We start from the raw sequence: 17,355 nt of genomic DNA, 5'->3' as shown, positions 1-17,355 counted from the left end.
AATATGTGTGCCCTGCGATTGGCTGGCGACCAGTTGAGGGTGTACCCCGCCTCTCGCCCGAAGTCAGTTGAGATTGGTTCCAGCATACCCCCCACGACCTTAATTAGGATAAACCGCACAGAAAATGGATTTTTCATCCTTAACACTGCATTGTTCTTCATCAGAAGTTGTGAATAAGCAGCCTCAATCTTACATGGACTATTAAGGCTCCCTTAAGACAATAGAAAGTCAATTTTGCACAATATCGGACCTTGTAAGACTCAGTAAGCTGTTTTCTGAAATTAGATACGTCACATGATTCATGCCAACTTGCTTATCTTGGATACTAGAGTTGTCGCAAGACACTTCACGAGACAAGACAATACACAAGAATGGGTCTACGAGAACAAGAAGAGATTTTAACATTACTTTAAATAAAAGTACAATGAAAAAATATCACAATATATTGCAATCATTTAATTTGTACTATGTTGGTGCTCAAACCAAAGCACAGAATGAACGCTCTTCCTGCTTGTTTGGAGGTGGGAGATGAGGAAAAAACACACATGCACATGGCAATATATTGAAGTCTGAGTTGACTTTCATTTACTGTGTGATTAATTTGTTGATTATCATCCCATGCCTTGTGCCCACAAAGTTTTTTTCTGAGTGAGAACTCTTGTCAAGTCTTAATCTCGCATAATCTTGAGACACCCCTATTGAGCACACATCTCCCACACAATGTGTGAAAATTATTCTATCAATGCGGGTATCACAAACCTGGGAATCGAAGTATCGATATTTTGGTATCCATTCACCATTTAGTGTTAGGAATGGCTTCAAGCCACATTAAATGTTTGATAGTTTGTATGAATAATGAGTGATCAGACTTATTACGGTACATCTTAATTTACATCATGTAACGTTGCAATGATACACAGTAGGGGAAGACTGCTGTAAACTGTGTATAAACACACTCAATATCTGCTGATACACACTTTATTTGCTTGGTATATGATGCCCCAAAGTGAGCTTTTAGCCTTCAGTTGACGTTTTGGGCACTGAACAGCTGGTAGTCAACAGGAATGGTATCTGCGGGGTTGGGAAAGAGTATAAACATGATGAAATCCTTGTACTTCCTGCGGGACTATTTGTACTGATACTCGCCATTGCATCTGTACTTCAGATTGGACCAGATGATGTTTTCCTGTGAGAAGCAGAAGACACCCAGCCTGCCTCCTCTCATGCTGGTGTCAATGATTACGCCTGTGTCCGCCACCAGGTCTGAACCCTCGAAGAAGCGAGCCCTGTTACCAGGGCAGAACATAATTAGTTTGTGATGATGTGAAAGTGTGTGCGTGTGTGTGCTTCAATACCTGATATATCCAACCTGAGGTCTATGCTGGAGAAACCAGCGGTAGGACACCTTGTCCTTCCAGCCCACATTCCTGGGATCTTTCCAAAGGAGGCGGACTTGCTCCGGTGTGTCTCCGGTGTGCCACAGGGAGTTCCTCAGATACTCACCAGGTCCTGTTTTGGACTTCACTGCCTGGGGGAGGTTTACACAGAATAAGAGCAAATAGGCGACTAGACGAAGACAGCAAGCACCTACGTACCTTAAGCTGTATTCCTGGCTCGGCCACAGCTCGGAATGGTGCGGCCTGCCAGTAGGTCTGCTCCGTCTGTTTCCACATGACCACGTAGAATGAAGACGAGTCTTGGTAACCAAAGATAAAGCCAGCATAGTCGTCGTCCGTCACAGTGTTGACGTGGAACGTTCCCTCAAAGTCTACGCCACTGAAGGCTGTGTAGCCTGCAGAGGACATTGGTTTGTCAGTGTGGCATTTATTTTCTCACGTGATCACTAAAAATCTGTTCATTTTGCCTTGAAACATAACTGAAGTTATCTTTATTTTTCTCAAGCTGCATGTTCCAGGGGAGGGGCAATCATGAGATGTTACACTCACCGACAGCTAGACCAGGGTCAGAGTTCATGGTTTGGACTATCTCCATCCCCTGTGTGGACCAAACATAGTCACCTCATGTTATCCTTACATTTAAAAATCCCTCCCAAGGACTGTGCTAAAGGGCCAAAGAAAGACAAGATACCATGCATGTGTGACATCTAGTGGCTGGGAGCAGAATAGAGGATGGCTATGAGAACAGCACTGGGGGGTTTTCTTCTTGATGTTCCATATAATGACGAGTTCCACATTTTGGAGCCAATTTGAAAGCGCTTGACCACAGAAACGTTTAAAAGTTCACCCTATAGAACGGCTATTCAAATGGCGGCCTACGAACCAAATCTGCGAATGACATCAGACCAGCACGCCAGTTCGGTTAAAAACTTGGGCGTGGCTAACATTGTAGCAGCAGATTCCTAAAACCATCACAGTGCTGTCAGAAAGAGGATTGTTTTTTGTTATGTTCTTAACACGTGCTCCTGTTACGGGGAATCTTTAACCAGCTTTGTTTTTTCTTTTTAAATAGATCCTTAAGACGGCACTGCTCCTGTTATATAGGTCAGTGGTTATATAGGTCACCCCGTACCGGGCCGTGGGTCATTTGGTACCGGGCCGCACAGAAAGAAAAAATAATTTCCATTATTTCATGTTTTGTTTTATTTTGAAAAGTGGCCGGATTCTCTCTGTTACATCCGTCTCACTTGACGCATGTCCATTGTGCGTGTGCTAACTTTCTCTCATATGCCGCACAGATAGACTACTACTGTATTTTTACCATTTTTCTTTCACCTCATATTTGTTGTCAAATGCTGATACTATGTGGGAATGCATAAAGGTAAGTTTGGATGACTTATTGAGTGCTAATGTGCACATTTGTCCGAAGTTAATTCATGCTAGCACACTCCCTCTTACCACACACACGTCAAAAAGCGATGTAATAGCCTAATATCTCTGGAAAAACTTGGCTGGAACTTGAACTGGTGGATGGTGGGTCAGCACTCATTTTGTACTTTTAATTTGATGTTATTCATGTCTTAGTTTTACACAATACCTAATAAATACGATACATTAGATAGGTATAATGTACACATTACTCGTGAAAGCATAAATTTACTTACGCGTGCAAAACTGGGCGCTATCTAACACTCAGTGCATCCCGTCAACAAATGACACGCTCATAAAGCACAGAAAACACGAATTAGTCACAGCGCCTCGTAATAAGCCCAGCTCTCATTTAGCACACAATATAAATTATTTTGAAATAGTTAAACACTTTTAATGCAAAATGTCATCATCAAACGTACGTATTTGTTCATGTAACACACACATGACAATGAACAACTTCACGCTGTCACGTTTCTTCTGCATTGTACCCGCTGTGGCTGTTCACATGAGGTGTTTGAGCGCATTTTGTAAATCTCTGTTTCGTGCTGATGTAGTCATGCGGTTTTTGCTTTTATTCAGCAATAGGTGTACCCCGAGGGGTACGCGTACCTCACTTTGGGAACCTAGAATGTAGAGGATCTTTGACTAGCTTTTTTTTTTTTATAGATGATTAAAAACAGCAGAGTGCTCCTGCTATATAACGGATATTTGACTAGCGTGAGTTAATATTGTTTTTGGTTACCTGGTTAAGAACTACCCAGTTGGGATCAATCTGAGAATCCCCCTCTGGATCCAGGACTACGGTCTGATAGGCTCTGAAGTCTGTTAGGGTGACCTCAGCGTTCTCTGGACAGTGGTCGATGATGTCAGTGACGTTGTCTTTGTCAAGGTCTCCTTGGCACATGTCTCCCACGTTGTTGCCTGAAACACAGACATACCGGGTAAGCATACTAACCACCCAAGTCCCAAACGTGTCACTGAACTCACTATCAGAGTCCTTTTGGTCTACGTTGGCAACCAATCTACAGTTATCATCATCGTCCTTGATGCCGTCATTATCGTCGTCATCATCACATTCGTCTCCCTGACAAGAGAGGGTGGCACTGTGAGCACACGAGTAACATGTGCCGTAGATCATTGGTTGAAGACAAAGGAAAAGTTAGACACCATGCCATCCTTGTCTGTGTCCAGCTGGGAGGAGTTGATGACATTGGGACAGTTGTCTTTTGTGTTCTGATGGCCGTCACCGTCACTAAAAAAGAGGAGGAAGGTCAAACTTGTCATGGGAATGAAAGGAAATATACATGAAGAGATTTTATGTGAGTTTTTTTTTTTTTTTTAAATAGCCAAACCAAAACATGGATAAATGCATCAAATGCATGTGGCTTTTATAGTTATTGTTGGAATAAATAAGTGTCATGCATTAGCATTCATTATAATACATATTTAGGGTATATTACTGATAATGTGTTGATTGTATTGCTCATATTGTATTGAGAAATTTGCCAAACAATTTGAAATGGTACACTACAAAAAGGGGACATCTAAGCAAGATGAAATAATATCAAGGTCAAAGGAAGTAAAAAAGTGAGTAAAAAAGACTTTTGTGTCACCTTACCTAAGTAGTATTTAAAGCAAAATAATCTGCCAACATCCATTTTCTATGCCACTTCTCATCAGGGTCGCGCTGGAGCCTATCCCAGCTGACTTCGGGTGACAGGTGGGGTACACACACCCTGGACTGGTCGCCAGCCAATGACAGGGCACATATTGACAAACAACCATTCACACTCACATTCATACCTATGGACAATTTAGAGTCTCCAATTAATTAATTAACATGCATGTTTTTGGAATGTGGGAGGAAACCCGAGTACCCGGAGAAAACCCACACACACGCAACATGTGGGAGAACATGCAAACTCCACACAGAAATGCCCAAGGGAGAATCGAACCCACATCTTCCCGATCTCCAGACTGTGAGGCCAACATGCTAACCACTAGACCACCGTGCGTAATCTGCCAACAGAACAAGAAAATTTGACTTTCTGTTGGCAGATGGTCCTGCTTATTTTAAGTAATACTGTATATTTCAGCTTTCAGTATCCATATTGCTTCAGATATGCAAATTTGTGTGAGGTCTTTTTAGTCAATAATAAGCACTTTTGAACTTGATTTCCGATATTTCATCTTGCTTAGATTTCTACTTTTTTGCAATGTGCAAGTCAAGAACAAGATGTTATTACATTCAACTTTCCCGTTTAAATTGTTGAATGGAAGAATGAATTCAAGTATTATCAACAAATAAAACAAATCTTTAAAAAATGGCATTAAAAATCATTCGTATTTATTTTTATAGAAAGTGTCCACTTTTAATTGGCACATTATTTCCAGAAAGTGACGAAATATTTTCTACCGGTAATTCAAAATTTGCAACTCAAGGTGAGTTTTTTTTAAATACAGGATGTCAATTATTCACCCTAATTTGGAGCAAATCTGAATGTTATTTGTTTACAAATGACACGAGACAATGACACAAATTTAAAATGGCAAATATTTTACATTAGTACCTCAAAACATAACACATTTTGCCACTTTCCTACCAGAAGATACCCATTCAAAAAAATAAATATTCACTTGAAGTGAAAATGTGACCAGCGTAAGTGTATACTTCAGTGCCTACGTGTCTATGTTGTCATCACAGGTATCTCCTACAAGGTCGTCATCTGAGTCAGACTGTGGATGAGGAGGAAAAAAGGGGTTGTCAAGAGTATTAAGGATACATAAATGTTTATTTGGGAGGAGGGGGATTGTTTGGTACCTGATTAGGGTTGGGCATGTCTGGACAGCTGTCACAGGCATCTCCCACTCCGTCATTATCTTTGTCTTCCTGGTTGGGGTTGGGCACTCGTGGGCAGTTGTCAACGTTATTTTTCAAATCTGATAGACAAACACATTGAAATGATTGCTGTGAGGTGTCTACAAACTCCACACATAGTCAAGGAGATGACCAACTCTGCCTGTGTTTTTTTAAGACAAAGGTCAAATAGTTTCCAGAGGGCCTCTAAGCCTGGCGGAGGTCTGACGGAAAAATATTTGAGAGAGGAGACAGACACGAGCAAGCATTACACAATCCAACCAGGAGTATTCACCAGAACACAACATGCCTGGGAAACAAAGACACAAACTCCTGTGGAAAACATGAGAAGGAGCATTTAAGGGACTTTTGGGAGGGAAGCCTGTGAAAAACGTCTGCTGCAATTCCACTCGGAACATCTGTTTTCGGCAGAACTGGTGACGCCTGAGTTATTAACCTTAATGTACAATTAACGACCTAACAAGAGAGGTGAGAATTGGAAACAGACTCAGCAGTAGGATGTTTGTAAAGAGATAAAGCTTTGCCAAAACACGTCTATCCTAACTTAACCTTAACATAGCCGGTTAGGCAACTCACAAAGTGTCTTTTAATACATCGCAAGGACATTATGTTATGCAACAGAAGCAGTAATGATGCAGTTATTCAACCATCAAACCCTGTAAATACAGCCACTTAAGTGCACTGAGGTAGCATGGCGCACACACTTACTATCCCCATCCATGTCATCATCGCACTCGTCTCCCAGCCCGTCCTTGTCTGTGTCTCTCTGGGATGGGTTGTCAACTGTTTGGCAGTTGTCACACGCGTTGCCATGTAGGTCCTTATCGCTGTTTTTTTGGTCCACATTAGGGACCAACCAGCAGTTGTCCTGGGAAAGACACAACACAGCTCCAACACACCGTAAAGTAACGCTGAGGTGTTGCATGCAGAAATGTGTTAGCTACGTCTATGTTAATGATGCCATCGCTATCTGCATCCTCATCACAGGCGTCGCCCGTCCCGTCCCTGTCGGCGTCCTCCTGGCCAGAATTTGGAACGAAGACACAGTTGTCCTGGGAACAACAAGGGAATACACACTCAATAATGAATCCCGCAGCTCAGAAAGTGGATTAGTAAGATTGGTAAGTAGCTACAGTATCTCAGTGACGGTGACTTGCAGTGAGGTTCATGGCTGGTGAGGCACTGACTCCTTTGGAGTTGTTAATACAGGTTGCTCATTAAGAGGATAACCAAAAGAGAATAATTCACTTTGGTTGGAATTTTTTTTTTATAAACTGAAAAATATTTGTGTTCTTACCTTTTGTTTATATATGAAGTACATGCACAGAGCATACAAACGTCTTGAATGCATTTGATTTTCTGCTTGCTCCGTGCTAGCAGAAAGAAAAAACAAAAACGCTGGCTTTTCCTCTGTGGAAGGACGACAGTTACAAGCACCTTCCAGCTCACGCATGCCTGACCCCTCCGGGATGCATCGGTGCTGTAAGTGCCTCCCGTGTGACATCTGATTAACAAGCATAATGATCTCACACTTACATTAAAGACTTGCATACTGAGCCGAGGAGCCATGCTCATGATGGCCTCACCTTGGGTTTTATTACCCCTGATTTGATCAGGAAATCTGCAAATTCAGCAATTTTTATTTAAGAAAATGTTCAAAATGATTGGAATCATACAGAAAATACATTTATAATACAGTTCAGTAGACAAATATTAATATTTATTTTATGTTATTATTTGTTTTTGTATGTTTTATTATGACATGCCTCCCCTGACCACACGTCACTGCTCAGTGAGTGACTACACTCTTATGATATTTTCTTTTTATTATATTGTCATTTTTGCCCTGTCCAGCCATTGGGTCAGATAGTATTGTTGATCTAGATGCCCTTAAATGCTAAACAGATTTTCTCTGCCAGGGAAAAGTATGATACTCTTCTCCTGTTCCGTAGATTTGATTTGACTTTATTTGATGTTTATTGTTATGCAAATCTGGAGCGGCCGTACCGGAGCAGGAGGGGACAGAGAAGAAGAGAAAAGAAGACAGAGGGGGGAGTGCGGGGACAAGAGGGGGGACAATACAGAGACACACAACAAAAAAACAACAATAACAAAGCAACAGAAACAAACAACAGGACTACATCAGCAAGTGTCTATAAGGACGATAAAGACCATCATGAAAATAACAAAATAACATCAACAGCCACAGTGATAGTAGTGTATCAAAACAGTCATACTTATTAGTGGTAACAGTGGGAATGAAACTATTAACTATAATAGTGAACAGATTGACGCTAACTTTTAGTAATCTTCTTGCCGACGTCATCATCACGGTAATAAAACCAACAACATGATAACACTTGTCGATAAATCAGTGAGTTACGTGGGGAAGTATGTATGTACTCTAGGTGTGTACTGTATGTATGCATGTCTGCATGTGTCCTCACTTTTCTGAGATACTATAAATGTAATTTGTAGGTAGGTTGCAAGATAGGCAGGTCTGCTAGTATATAGATAGGCAGGTAGAAAGGTAGGTAGATAGAGATACGTAGAGCAAAGAGAGAGAGCTAACCTTATTGCAGTTGTTGTCCTTGCATTCGAGAGTGTTGTCAGGATACGCATCAATGTCTGTGTCCTTTCCACACTTGTAGCCATTGCCAGCCCAGCCAACACCACACTAAAGCGCACACACACACACACACACACACACATGGACTTCGTATCAGTCTTTTCTCATTAAGAGGATTCAGGGGCGAGCAAATGAAATGTTGTCCTCACCACACAGCTGATGCTACCATCCCTCTGTACAACACACTCGGCATTGGCGTCACACGGGTTGGGCTGGCCGTTGGGACACAGCCTCGTTCCCTGGCAGCCGCTCACCTGGTCACCCGTGAAGCCATTTTTACAGTCTCCACAGCGGAAGGAGCCCTGGAGAGTGGAGCACATGGCCATCAGGTCATGTGGTGAGTACGCAGCCTTTCCGGTCTATTTTTCAGTCTTACTATAGTGTTGTAGCAGTGGGAGTCGGCGGTGCAGCCTCCAATCTCAGGCGGGTTCAAGCACTCATCTATATCTTCACACACCTTCAAGAACAACAGTTGTCATGTCATTTGTGCAACATTTTCATTGTTTATATCCAGACGAATAGCACTACAATGATGTGAATACCTGCTTGCTTGACTGGGCACTGGATATTCCCACACCATTTATCTCTGGTCCCCTGTATCCCAGAGGACATTTGCCACATCGGTACCCAGGTGCAGTGTTCTCACATCTCACACCAGAAAAACATGGATTGAGCTGGCACTGAATCACAACATAACAGTTAGTGTCACTGCACACATTACAGCTGTTTAGTTTGAGCGCAATTCAAGTACCTCATCGATGTCGTCACAGTGCACGCCATCCCCTGTGTAGCCATCAGGACAGGGAGCACACTGGTAGCCCCCTGACGAAGAGGGAATGCACATGTCCTGTCGGAAACAAGTCCCAGGCGGGCAGGAAGGAGACCCGTGTTGGCCCACAGGTGGACCTGTGTTGGTTGGATTTCCACTGAGACCTACATACAACATGCAGTTGGGGTGCTTGACGGAGTTAAAGTCAAATTCAAAAATTAAAGTAAAATTCCTCCACATCAAACTCATCCAAGCACTTTGCGCACGCAAACTGTCTTCAGGCTAAGCAATGTCGGCTCAAACCCGTGTGCTCTGTGGCCAATTGCATTAAGGTTAGTGATTATGTGCTGCTTACCGCATGCAAGACACTCTGCGATGGTGTTCCTCAGAAAGTTGGTCTCTTTAATCTAGAACAGAAAAATACATCATACTCAGTTTAGAATGAGTCACCATCGTTTTTGAAATGATGTATAAAATTTTATGGACAGTCAAACCTCGGTTTTTGCACGCCCGATTTTTGTATGATTCGAGTTCCACAGAAAATTTTGGCTAAAATGTTGCCTTGGTTTTTGTACACTTTCTCGGGTTTCATACAGTATTGCACGCAACAAACAGTTTTTCGATTCTATTCTCAATAAAAATGTATTTTTTGTTATTATTTGTGGGTATCAGGAACGGATTAATTGGATTTACATGATTGCCGATGGGAAAAATTGCCTCAGCTTTTGTACCTTTCGGTTTTCGTCAAACCTTTTGGAACAAATTAATAATGAAAACCAATGTAGCACTGAGGTACCACTGTACTGGATATTAAGGGAATATGCCTCTGCAGTAGTTCCCTTTCATTGAGCTATCTGAGGCTGAGATGTTGCCTCACAGTCTGAAGTATTTCCTAATAAATATTTTTTTTCCCATAAAAGTACTACCCATTTCAACTTTTTTAACGTTTGTTTCTGAGGTTTCGCAATGCCTTGAAAACAAGATAATTCCAGAAACTCAGCAGGTCGGTTTTAATGACAAGCAGTTGATTTTATTGCATAAGCTTTCTCAGAACACATAATTGCAATTGCAAGGTCACATTCCTCACCTTTAACAGTAACAACACACTTTTATTCTATACGTGTTTACACATTTCTATACCTACCCGTTGTGTGTAATTGTCAATCTGTGTGTGTTTCATACAAGATATTCCAGGCCAGGCATACACAACAAGTTACCTGCTCACTGAGCAGCTCCTTCATCTCAGCCAGCATGGTCCTCAATTCCTCCATGGTGATCTGCTCTTGAACGCCCCGGCTTGCCTGGAAACCTGAGAACATGACATAAAGAAGGCCATGACACCATTTATTTTTGGTCTGACTGTTGAACTGCTACCATGCTATATAACAATACATACTGTACTTATATATGCTGCTCACTACTGTTCAACGGGCAAGACAAAAGGCAATTCAATTCAATTTTATTTATATAGCACCAAATCACAACAAAAGGAATCTCCAGGCACTTTACACATGAGGTAGGTCTAGGATCACACTCCTCAGAAATGAATGGAGAAACCGACCAAACCCCACATGAGCAAGCACTAGGCGACGGAGGCAAGGAAGAATTCCCCCTGGGGAAGAAACCTTGAACAGAAAGCAGGTTTTGTGGGGTGGCCATCTGTCTCGACCGGTTAGGTTAGGATAGAAAAAATAGAGTTGTACACGGAGAGATGATACTATAGACCAAGTGAGAAAACAGTCCAAGGAACAGGGAGGCGTATCAGGAGAAAGGGGTCAGTCTAACTACAGTATATGCTTTAGCAAAAAGGGGAGTTTTAAGATTACTTTTAAATAGAGAGAGGGTGTCTGCCTTCGGGATTGAGTAAGGGAGATGGCTCCATAACAGAGGAGCCCGATAACTAAACGCGCTGCCTGCCACTCTACCGCTAAAAATTCTAGGATTCGCAGGTAAGCATAAAGTCTGGGAGCGCAGTGTTCTACTGGGTTGATAGGGCACTAGAAGCTCTCTAAGATACGTACATTGGTGCCTGACCGTGCAGTGCTTTATATGTAAGAAAGAGAATTTTGAAGCCACTTTTAAATTTTACAGGTAACCAGTGCAGTGAGGCGAGTACGGGTGAAATATGATATCTTCTTCTAGTTCTGGTTAAGGCTCTTGCAGTGGTGTTTTGGACCAACTTGGGGGGTCTTTTAAGGTTTGTTAGGATAATCCATTAACAGGGATTCAAACAAATCCAGCCTGGGGGTCACAAAAGCATGAACAAGCTTTTCAGCATCTGGTAGTGGCAGGAAATTTCAGTTTCGTTTCGTAGATGAAAAAATGCTGTTCTTGACACTTGTCGTATTTGGGAACCAATGCAAAGGTCTTGATCAAAGATGACACCAAGTTTCCTGACTGTGCTCCCGGGTGGTGATTGCAAGACCATTTAGGGCGGTCATCTCATTTGCAACCTTGTCTCTGAGGTGGGTGGGAACCAAGGACTATGATTTCAGTTTTATCTGAATTTAATAGTAAGAAATTTGAAGTCATCCAGCTGTTGATGTCTTTAAGGCATACCTGGAGTTTGGGCAGCTGATTTGTTTTTTTCGGTTTCATTGATAAATAGAGTGACATATTTGATAAACAGAATCACACATTTGCTTAGTAATTTGATTACTGGTCTTTACAATACAAATATATTACAGTCGTACGCTCATTGGGGCCTTTTATTGTTTATGACTACTCTTTTTTATTACCCACTCTCCATCGAGATACAGGGTTCATTTAAACCTAAATTTTAAACTTATGTCAATGATTTAAGCTCTTACAATTTTCTTACATTTCTGTGTAGTATTGCAAAATCCATTTGGTTTAAACGTGCCATATTATACAACAAAAGTGAATCCTCCTACCTCCACCTAGGGTTTTTTTGTTGTAAAAACTCTGCTTCAAAAGTAACCGTTTGAGCACTTCTTCTCTGAAAAGTGGAGCAAACAAAATGAGGGGGATGATAGATTTTTCTCCTGTTTGGTGGTCATAAACAGGCTCCACCAATACATATTTCTGTTAGAAACACATTCAAAAGTCAACTCAGCATAATAAGGGACATGTAAAGTAAAACAACATTTTATTTAAAATGTTAGTATTTTTCATTTTTCCACTTACTCAGAAGCTGCAGAGCATCAGTCTGATCCGAGCTGCAGTCCTGCAGTGTTGCCACATTGTCTATGGTGTCGTCTATCACCAGCTTCATGTCAGTCAATTCACCCTTTTCCACAAAGACAAATAGAGTAAAAGTAGTTAATTGTTGCTACGCAACAATGCCCTTTCATGGAACCCCACCTGCCCATTTGACTTCAGCGTTCTCAGTGCCACCGAGTTGGGACCAGGTGGGAGGGATCCGAAGGCAGCTGGCAGGTCATCCAGAGTGTGCGCCAGCCTGCAGTCCACATAGATGTTGAGGCGAGGTGGGCCACGATTCAGGCCACTTGCATGTAGCATCACGTGGTGGTTCCTGCCATCAGCCAGGGAGGCGTGGTTAAAAGTGGTTGTGCCAAATCTACCGTCAGCCTTCTGGTATCTCAGAGTGACTAGACATGGAAAGATGAGGTGTTGAAAGAGAGCAAACACACTAACAGTGTTTCAAGTAATGCAACTCACTCTTGTTCAGCTTGGCCTGCACATTGAATTCCAAGTACTTGCTGTTTTCTTTGGGATTAATGACGCTGTACAGGGACGTGGGGACCTTCTGATGAAGTCTGAAGGAGGACAGCAGGAAAGCCTCGTCTCGCCCTTTATTCTTTAAACTCCCTTGGAGCAAGTCTGGCAGGCAGTCCGGCGACACCAGAAGGTCGTAAACTAGCACAGGTGAAAACCGACATAAGTGGCAGCTCTACGGGCAGACAATCTGTTATGCAATGCTGGTTTATCTGAGATTTGTTTGGATTTTGAACCAAATTCTCCCATGGGAAATAATAAAACATGCATGTTAGGTTCATCGTCACCGTCAACTTTATTTCAGACACATACATGATCCATAGAACATTAAAAACAAACAGACATCAGCAACAAGACAGTATAAGATGGCTACCGCTTGCTATGTAAGTGTCTGTGTTTCCACAAACTCGAAAAGAACCTGACCGAGCTTTGTACAGGGTTGGTCAGAGTGAGTGTATGTGATGCTGTTTACAGAGGATGTTAGCCTACACATACATCTGTACATGAGGCTCCATAGACACAGCAGCACAGGTTGTTGCAGCAGCCTGAACAAAGATTTGACTGGCACTAGTCCAGCGGGGCACCTTAAGCAGCATCCTCATGCCATCATTGTATGCCACCTGAAGTTTATGCATACTGCTTGTTCTATAATGCCGTCACAAGTGGGCAGTATACATAGGGGAACAATACATGTACGCTTTAAAAAGTGCTATTTTAACAGATACTGGGCACATACAGAACTTACAAACAGGCAGTTCGCTTGTGCATATTGCATACAGCACTGCCTGTAAATGTCTCTATTGTCTGACAGGTCAGTGCATGTGTAGTGATGTTGTCTGCCAGACAGAAGTCAGGAAAACCTGTAATGACCTCTTTATTACCTCTGAATTGTATTTAATATCAAAGTCCAAGCCATACTGTAAGCAAGCCCTTAACAACTGCTGTAGACCAGCACTGTATGGACAGAAAATTACGAGATCCCCCTTCTTGCTTTTGCATATTGTAGCTCTACTTAAAACCTGGTTCAATTTATCACAGCAAGTCTTCCAGGTCCTGAAGCAGCAAAACAGCCCCAGACCATCACACTACCACCACCATATTTTACTGTTGGTATGACATTCTTTTTCTGAAATGCGGCATTTTCCCAGATGTAATGGGACACACACCTTCCAAAAAGTTCAACTTTTGTCTCATCCAACCAAAGAGTATTTTCTTTAAGGTATTGGGGATCATCAAGATGTTTTCTGGTAAAATTGAGACAAGCCTTAATGTTCTTTTTGTTCTGCAGTGGTTTTCATCTTGGAACTCTGCCATGCAAGCCGTTTTTGCCCAGTGTCTTTCTTATGGTGGAGTCATCAACACTGACCTTAACTGAGGCAAGTGAGGCCTGCAGTTCTTTGGATGTTGTTGTGGGGTCTTTTGTGACCTCTTGAATGAGTCGTCGCTACACTCTTGGGGTCATTTTGGTTGGCCAGCCACTCCTGGGAAGGTTCACCACTGTTCCATGTTTTCATCGTTACTTTATTTCTTTCTGGGGGGGGAGTCAACGGGCGGATCACTTTTTCCATGTAGGTTTGGATTTTTTTTCTCCCTTAATAATAAAAAGTTTCATTTAAAAACTGCACTTTGTGTTCAGTTGTGTTGTCATTGACTAATATTTTAATTTGTTTGATGATCTGAAACATTTAAGTGTGACAAACATGCAAAAAAAAGAAATCAGGAAGGGGGCAAACACTTTTTCACACCACTGTAGGTGATAGTTAAACTTAGCTCTCGTGGAATGTGCTTGCGCTCTCTGATGCCATCTCACCATATCTGCGGTGAATCTTTGTGTTACCAAAAGGCCAAAGAAAAAGTAAAACATGCAACTGGTAGCTGAGCTGAGGTCTTGTGCAAGAGAAACTAAACGGTTCTACAGGCGCTTGTTTTTCTCTCATGGAAGGTCTATGTGCAAATGAGTGAGTAACTTTATGAGGTGTGACAGGGTGTCAGTGTGTGTGCATGTGACCAGGGCGAATTTACCATTAGGCAAACACAGACAAATGCCTAGGGCCCTGAGATTTCCAGGGGCCCCCAAAGGAAGAGAGTAGAACACAAACTTGTTGGCATGGTTTTGAGAAAAATAAAGTGGAGTTACCCCCGTGGAGCAGAGAAGAGGAGAAGGTGAGTGTAAAACAAACAGTTTTCATCAAAACTATCAAAGGTGTCAACCTTTTTCATAGTCACAACAAACATAGCCACACTAACTAAATGATGCTTAATGTTCTTATCAATTACAATCAAAGCGTTGAGATGATTCACTTGTTAGGTAATAATACTGTAATAACCCAGGAGGATTTTAAGGACTAGCTCAGGAAAATAGAATTTTGTCATGTTGACACTTGTTAGTAGATGATAAACATTAATATTTAAAATCGTTTTAAAATAAATAAATACAATAAATAATAACAATACAATAAAACTTTTGTCTGTGCAGTACAAGGATGTGGAGGGCCCCAATGACTGGATTTGCCTTGGGCCCCCAAATGACAAAATATGCCTCTGCATATATGTGACCAATGTAAATATGTGATGGGACTGCTTGTGTTTATACCCAGCTGTCTTTTATAGCGTGACAGACTGGAGTTGCCGAAAGAAACGGGAGCAGCATCAGCCCACTCTTTCCACTGAAACTAACCCACTCGTTTCACGTGCACGTGCACAGAGCACCATTCAAGAAAAACACAGAGTGACAGGAAAATGATGTGGAAAAAATGGTGTGCCGTTTCCAGGCAAATCAGGTTTTTGCATATGAACATTTTCAGATGCCAGGGAGAGCTGCTTTACCAATTAAAACGGCTTCAAAGTTATTACTTTAAACCTGCAAGTCTCTCTATACAACTAGCATAAGATGTAAGTTGGGCGCAGACCTCTGCCAATCCTAATTAGGTTTGACACCTAAACCACCTTTGTCATTAAGATTCATGCATTATTCACTAATGTATATACAGTACTGCATATTTTTTAAGAAAGTTGGAACCACATCAAAACCAAATGAGTGCTTATTTGGCTCACAAAATTATCAGGTTTTTGAAATCCTACAAACAAACAAAATGAAAACAACCTCTGTCTCTGACCCTAAATTCACCCTTCATACAGCACTCATTGTCATTATAACACTGCTTGATTTCAACCCAGCGTTACCATTTTCAGTCATTGTTATCTGTCTTTTTACATTTTACTATCAATCTTTATATTATAGTGGACGTGGTTCATTTGCCATGCCCACCTAAGTTATACCAAATGGTTATTTTACCAAAGAAACTGCCACAATCTGAAGTTTTCAAATGCAAAATCACAGAAGCTTGCAGCAAATGTTGTTTTCTCTGTAGTATAGACAGTAAATAGCCAGCACTCACCAATGCCTTGGGCCACAGCAGTGATCAGCAGCTGTTGCAGCACCACAGACAGAGCCAGGACTCCAGGCCACACGCCCATTGTCATGACTTCAAGAAGATCTCCTCTTGGAATCAAGAAGTTTGAATGGCCTGTGACGGACAAGGCTGAGCATCCAGATGTAGAGGCAAAATCACAGCAGAGGTGAGGTGGCTATTTGGCCACAGGCACAGCTTTTAAAGCAAAGGGGAGTGTCCTCATGCGTTGTAAAAGTGGCAGTGACCACATAGTTGTGCACTTAAGATGAAGCAGATTGCTGCAATTACGAAAGAAACTGTATCTCATGTTGGCAGTTGGTTTTTACATGAGTTGTTGATGTATTTGTCCCGTTGTCTATGTGTGTTTATTCAGGGTTGCAGTTCTCCGAGAATCGAGAAGGGGGTTTAGGATAAAAAGAAATAGCAGTAATGCTTTCACTTACCAGAAAAAGAAAAAACACATCAGAATGAATTACTGGATGCTAAAACTTAATTCCATCTAGCTGCTGCTGGCTGAGCTTTCTTATACTGTACTGGAGATGAGGCCAAAATCCTTTCAATATTGTAATGCAAACTTTACATACACGCCATATGTTTAGTTTCAATTTGGTGCAGTTTGTATTGGCTGTGCATTTAAATATATCTGGTAGGGACTGGCCAAGGCAGGGACGTTTGTTCGGTCTGGAAATATAGCAAGACAGATGTCTGGTGATCATCTGAAAATGTCATTTGAACATCCTGGCATCCGTGTTATTGCTGCTGAAATGAGCTATTGGTCAGGTGTATTGTTTTTTATGGTGGGATTTTGTGTTCAGTAAATTACACCCATGATACAATGCGTTTATATTCGCATCTGCTCTACACATTTCACCAGTGAATACAGACTGACCGCCCGCAATGCAATGTTTCATGCTGAATATGATATTTATGGGTAACCTAATTGGATTATGGCTATATTTTACTTTCACATTAATAAACATACTGATGATATTTTTGTTAGAAACATCCATCAATTTTCTCTATTAAAATTAAAATAATTTAAATTATTAAAAATGTCTATTAAAATTATGGTCTTTGGATTTGACTGGTTTGTGTACCTAATGAAACGACGGAACGGACTTTATGTTGGGTGACAGTGA

General features: G+C 41.6%; 1 protein-coding gene and 1 long non-coding RNA gene across 4 annotated transcripts; one reads left to right on the top strand and one right to left on the bottom strand.

Moving 5' to 3' along the window:
- Positions 1-351: 351 nt before the first annotated feature.
- Positions 352-16,371, bottom strand: thbs4a (thrombospondin 4a). 2 transcript variants are annotated; one of them, XM_054773483.1, is made up of 23 exons: positions 16,202-16,371; positions 12,747-12,944; positions 12,429-12,676; positions 12,252-12,354; positions 10,322-10,413; positions 9,460-9,511; positions 9,087-9,268; positions 8,878-9,015; positions 8,712-8,792; positions 8,485-8,637; positions 8,279-8,383; positions 6,651-6,758; positions 6,415-6,574; positions 5,650-5,768; positions 5,512-5,564; positions 3,996-4,080; positions 3,816-3,912; positions 3,571-3,749; positions 1,947-1,995; positions 1,596-1,792; positions 1,356-1,528; positions 1,147-1,286; positions 352-1,071 (listed from the first exon to the last, which is right to left on the bottom strand). In XM_054773483.1, the coding sequence occupies exons 1-23, from the start codon at positions 16,284-16,286 to the stop codon at positions 1,022-1,024; spliced, it is 2,847 nt and encodes a 948-aa protein (XP_054629458.1). In that variant the 5' UTR covers positions 16,287-16,371; the 3' UTR covers positions 352-1,021. The 2 variants fall into 2 exon arrangements, with proteins under 2 accessions (XP_054629458.1, XP_054629459.1); XM_054773484.1 differs by having other exon boundaries at positions 9,087-9,241.
- LOC129179787 (uncharacterized) lies at positions 945-14,351 on the top strand. Of its 2 annotated transcripts, none has more exons than XR_008570061.1 (5): positions 945-2,778; positions 6,694-6,827; positions 7,087-7,188; positions 8,492-9,033; positions 9,106-14,351. It is a non-coding gene; the product is annotated as an uncharacterized LOC129179787 (long non-coding RNA). The 2 variants fall into 2 exon arrangements; XR_008570060.1 differs by having other exon boundaries at positions 7,084-7,188.
- Positions 16,372-17,355: the final 984 nt, after the last annotated feature.

Source organism: Dunckerocampus dactyliophorus, chromosome 4, assembly GCF_027744805.1.
Source record: "Dunckerocampus dactyliophorus isolate RoL2022-P2 chromosome 4, RoL_Ddac_1.1, whole genome shotgun sequence".
Taxonomy (NCBI): Eukaryota; Metazoa; Chordata; class Actinopteri; order Syngnathiformes; family Syngnathidae; genus Dunckerocampus; species Dunckerocampus dactyliophorus.
The sequence above is the reverse complement of the archived record's forward strand: the minus strand, read 5'-3'. Positions and strand labels throughout refer to the sequence as shown.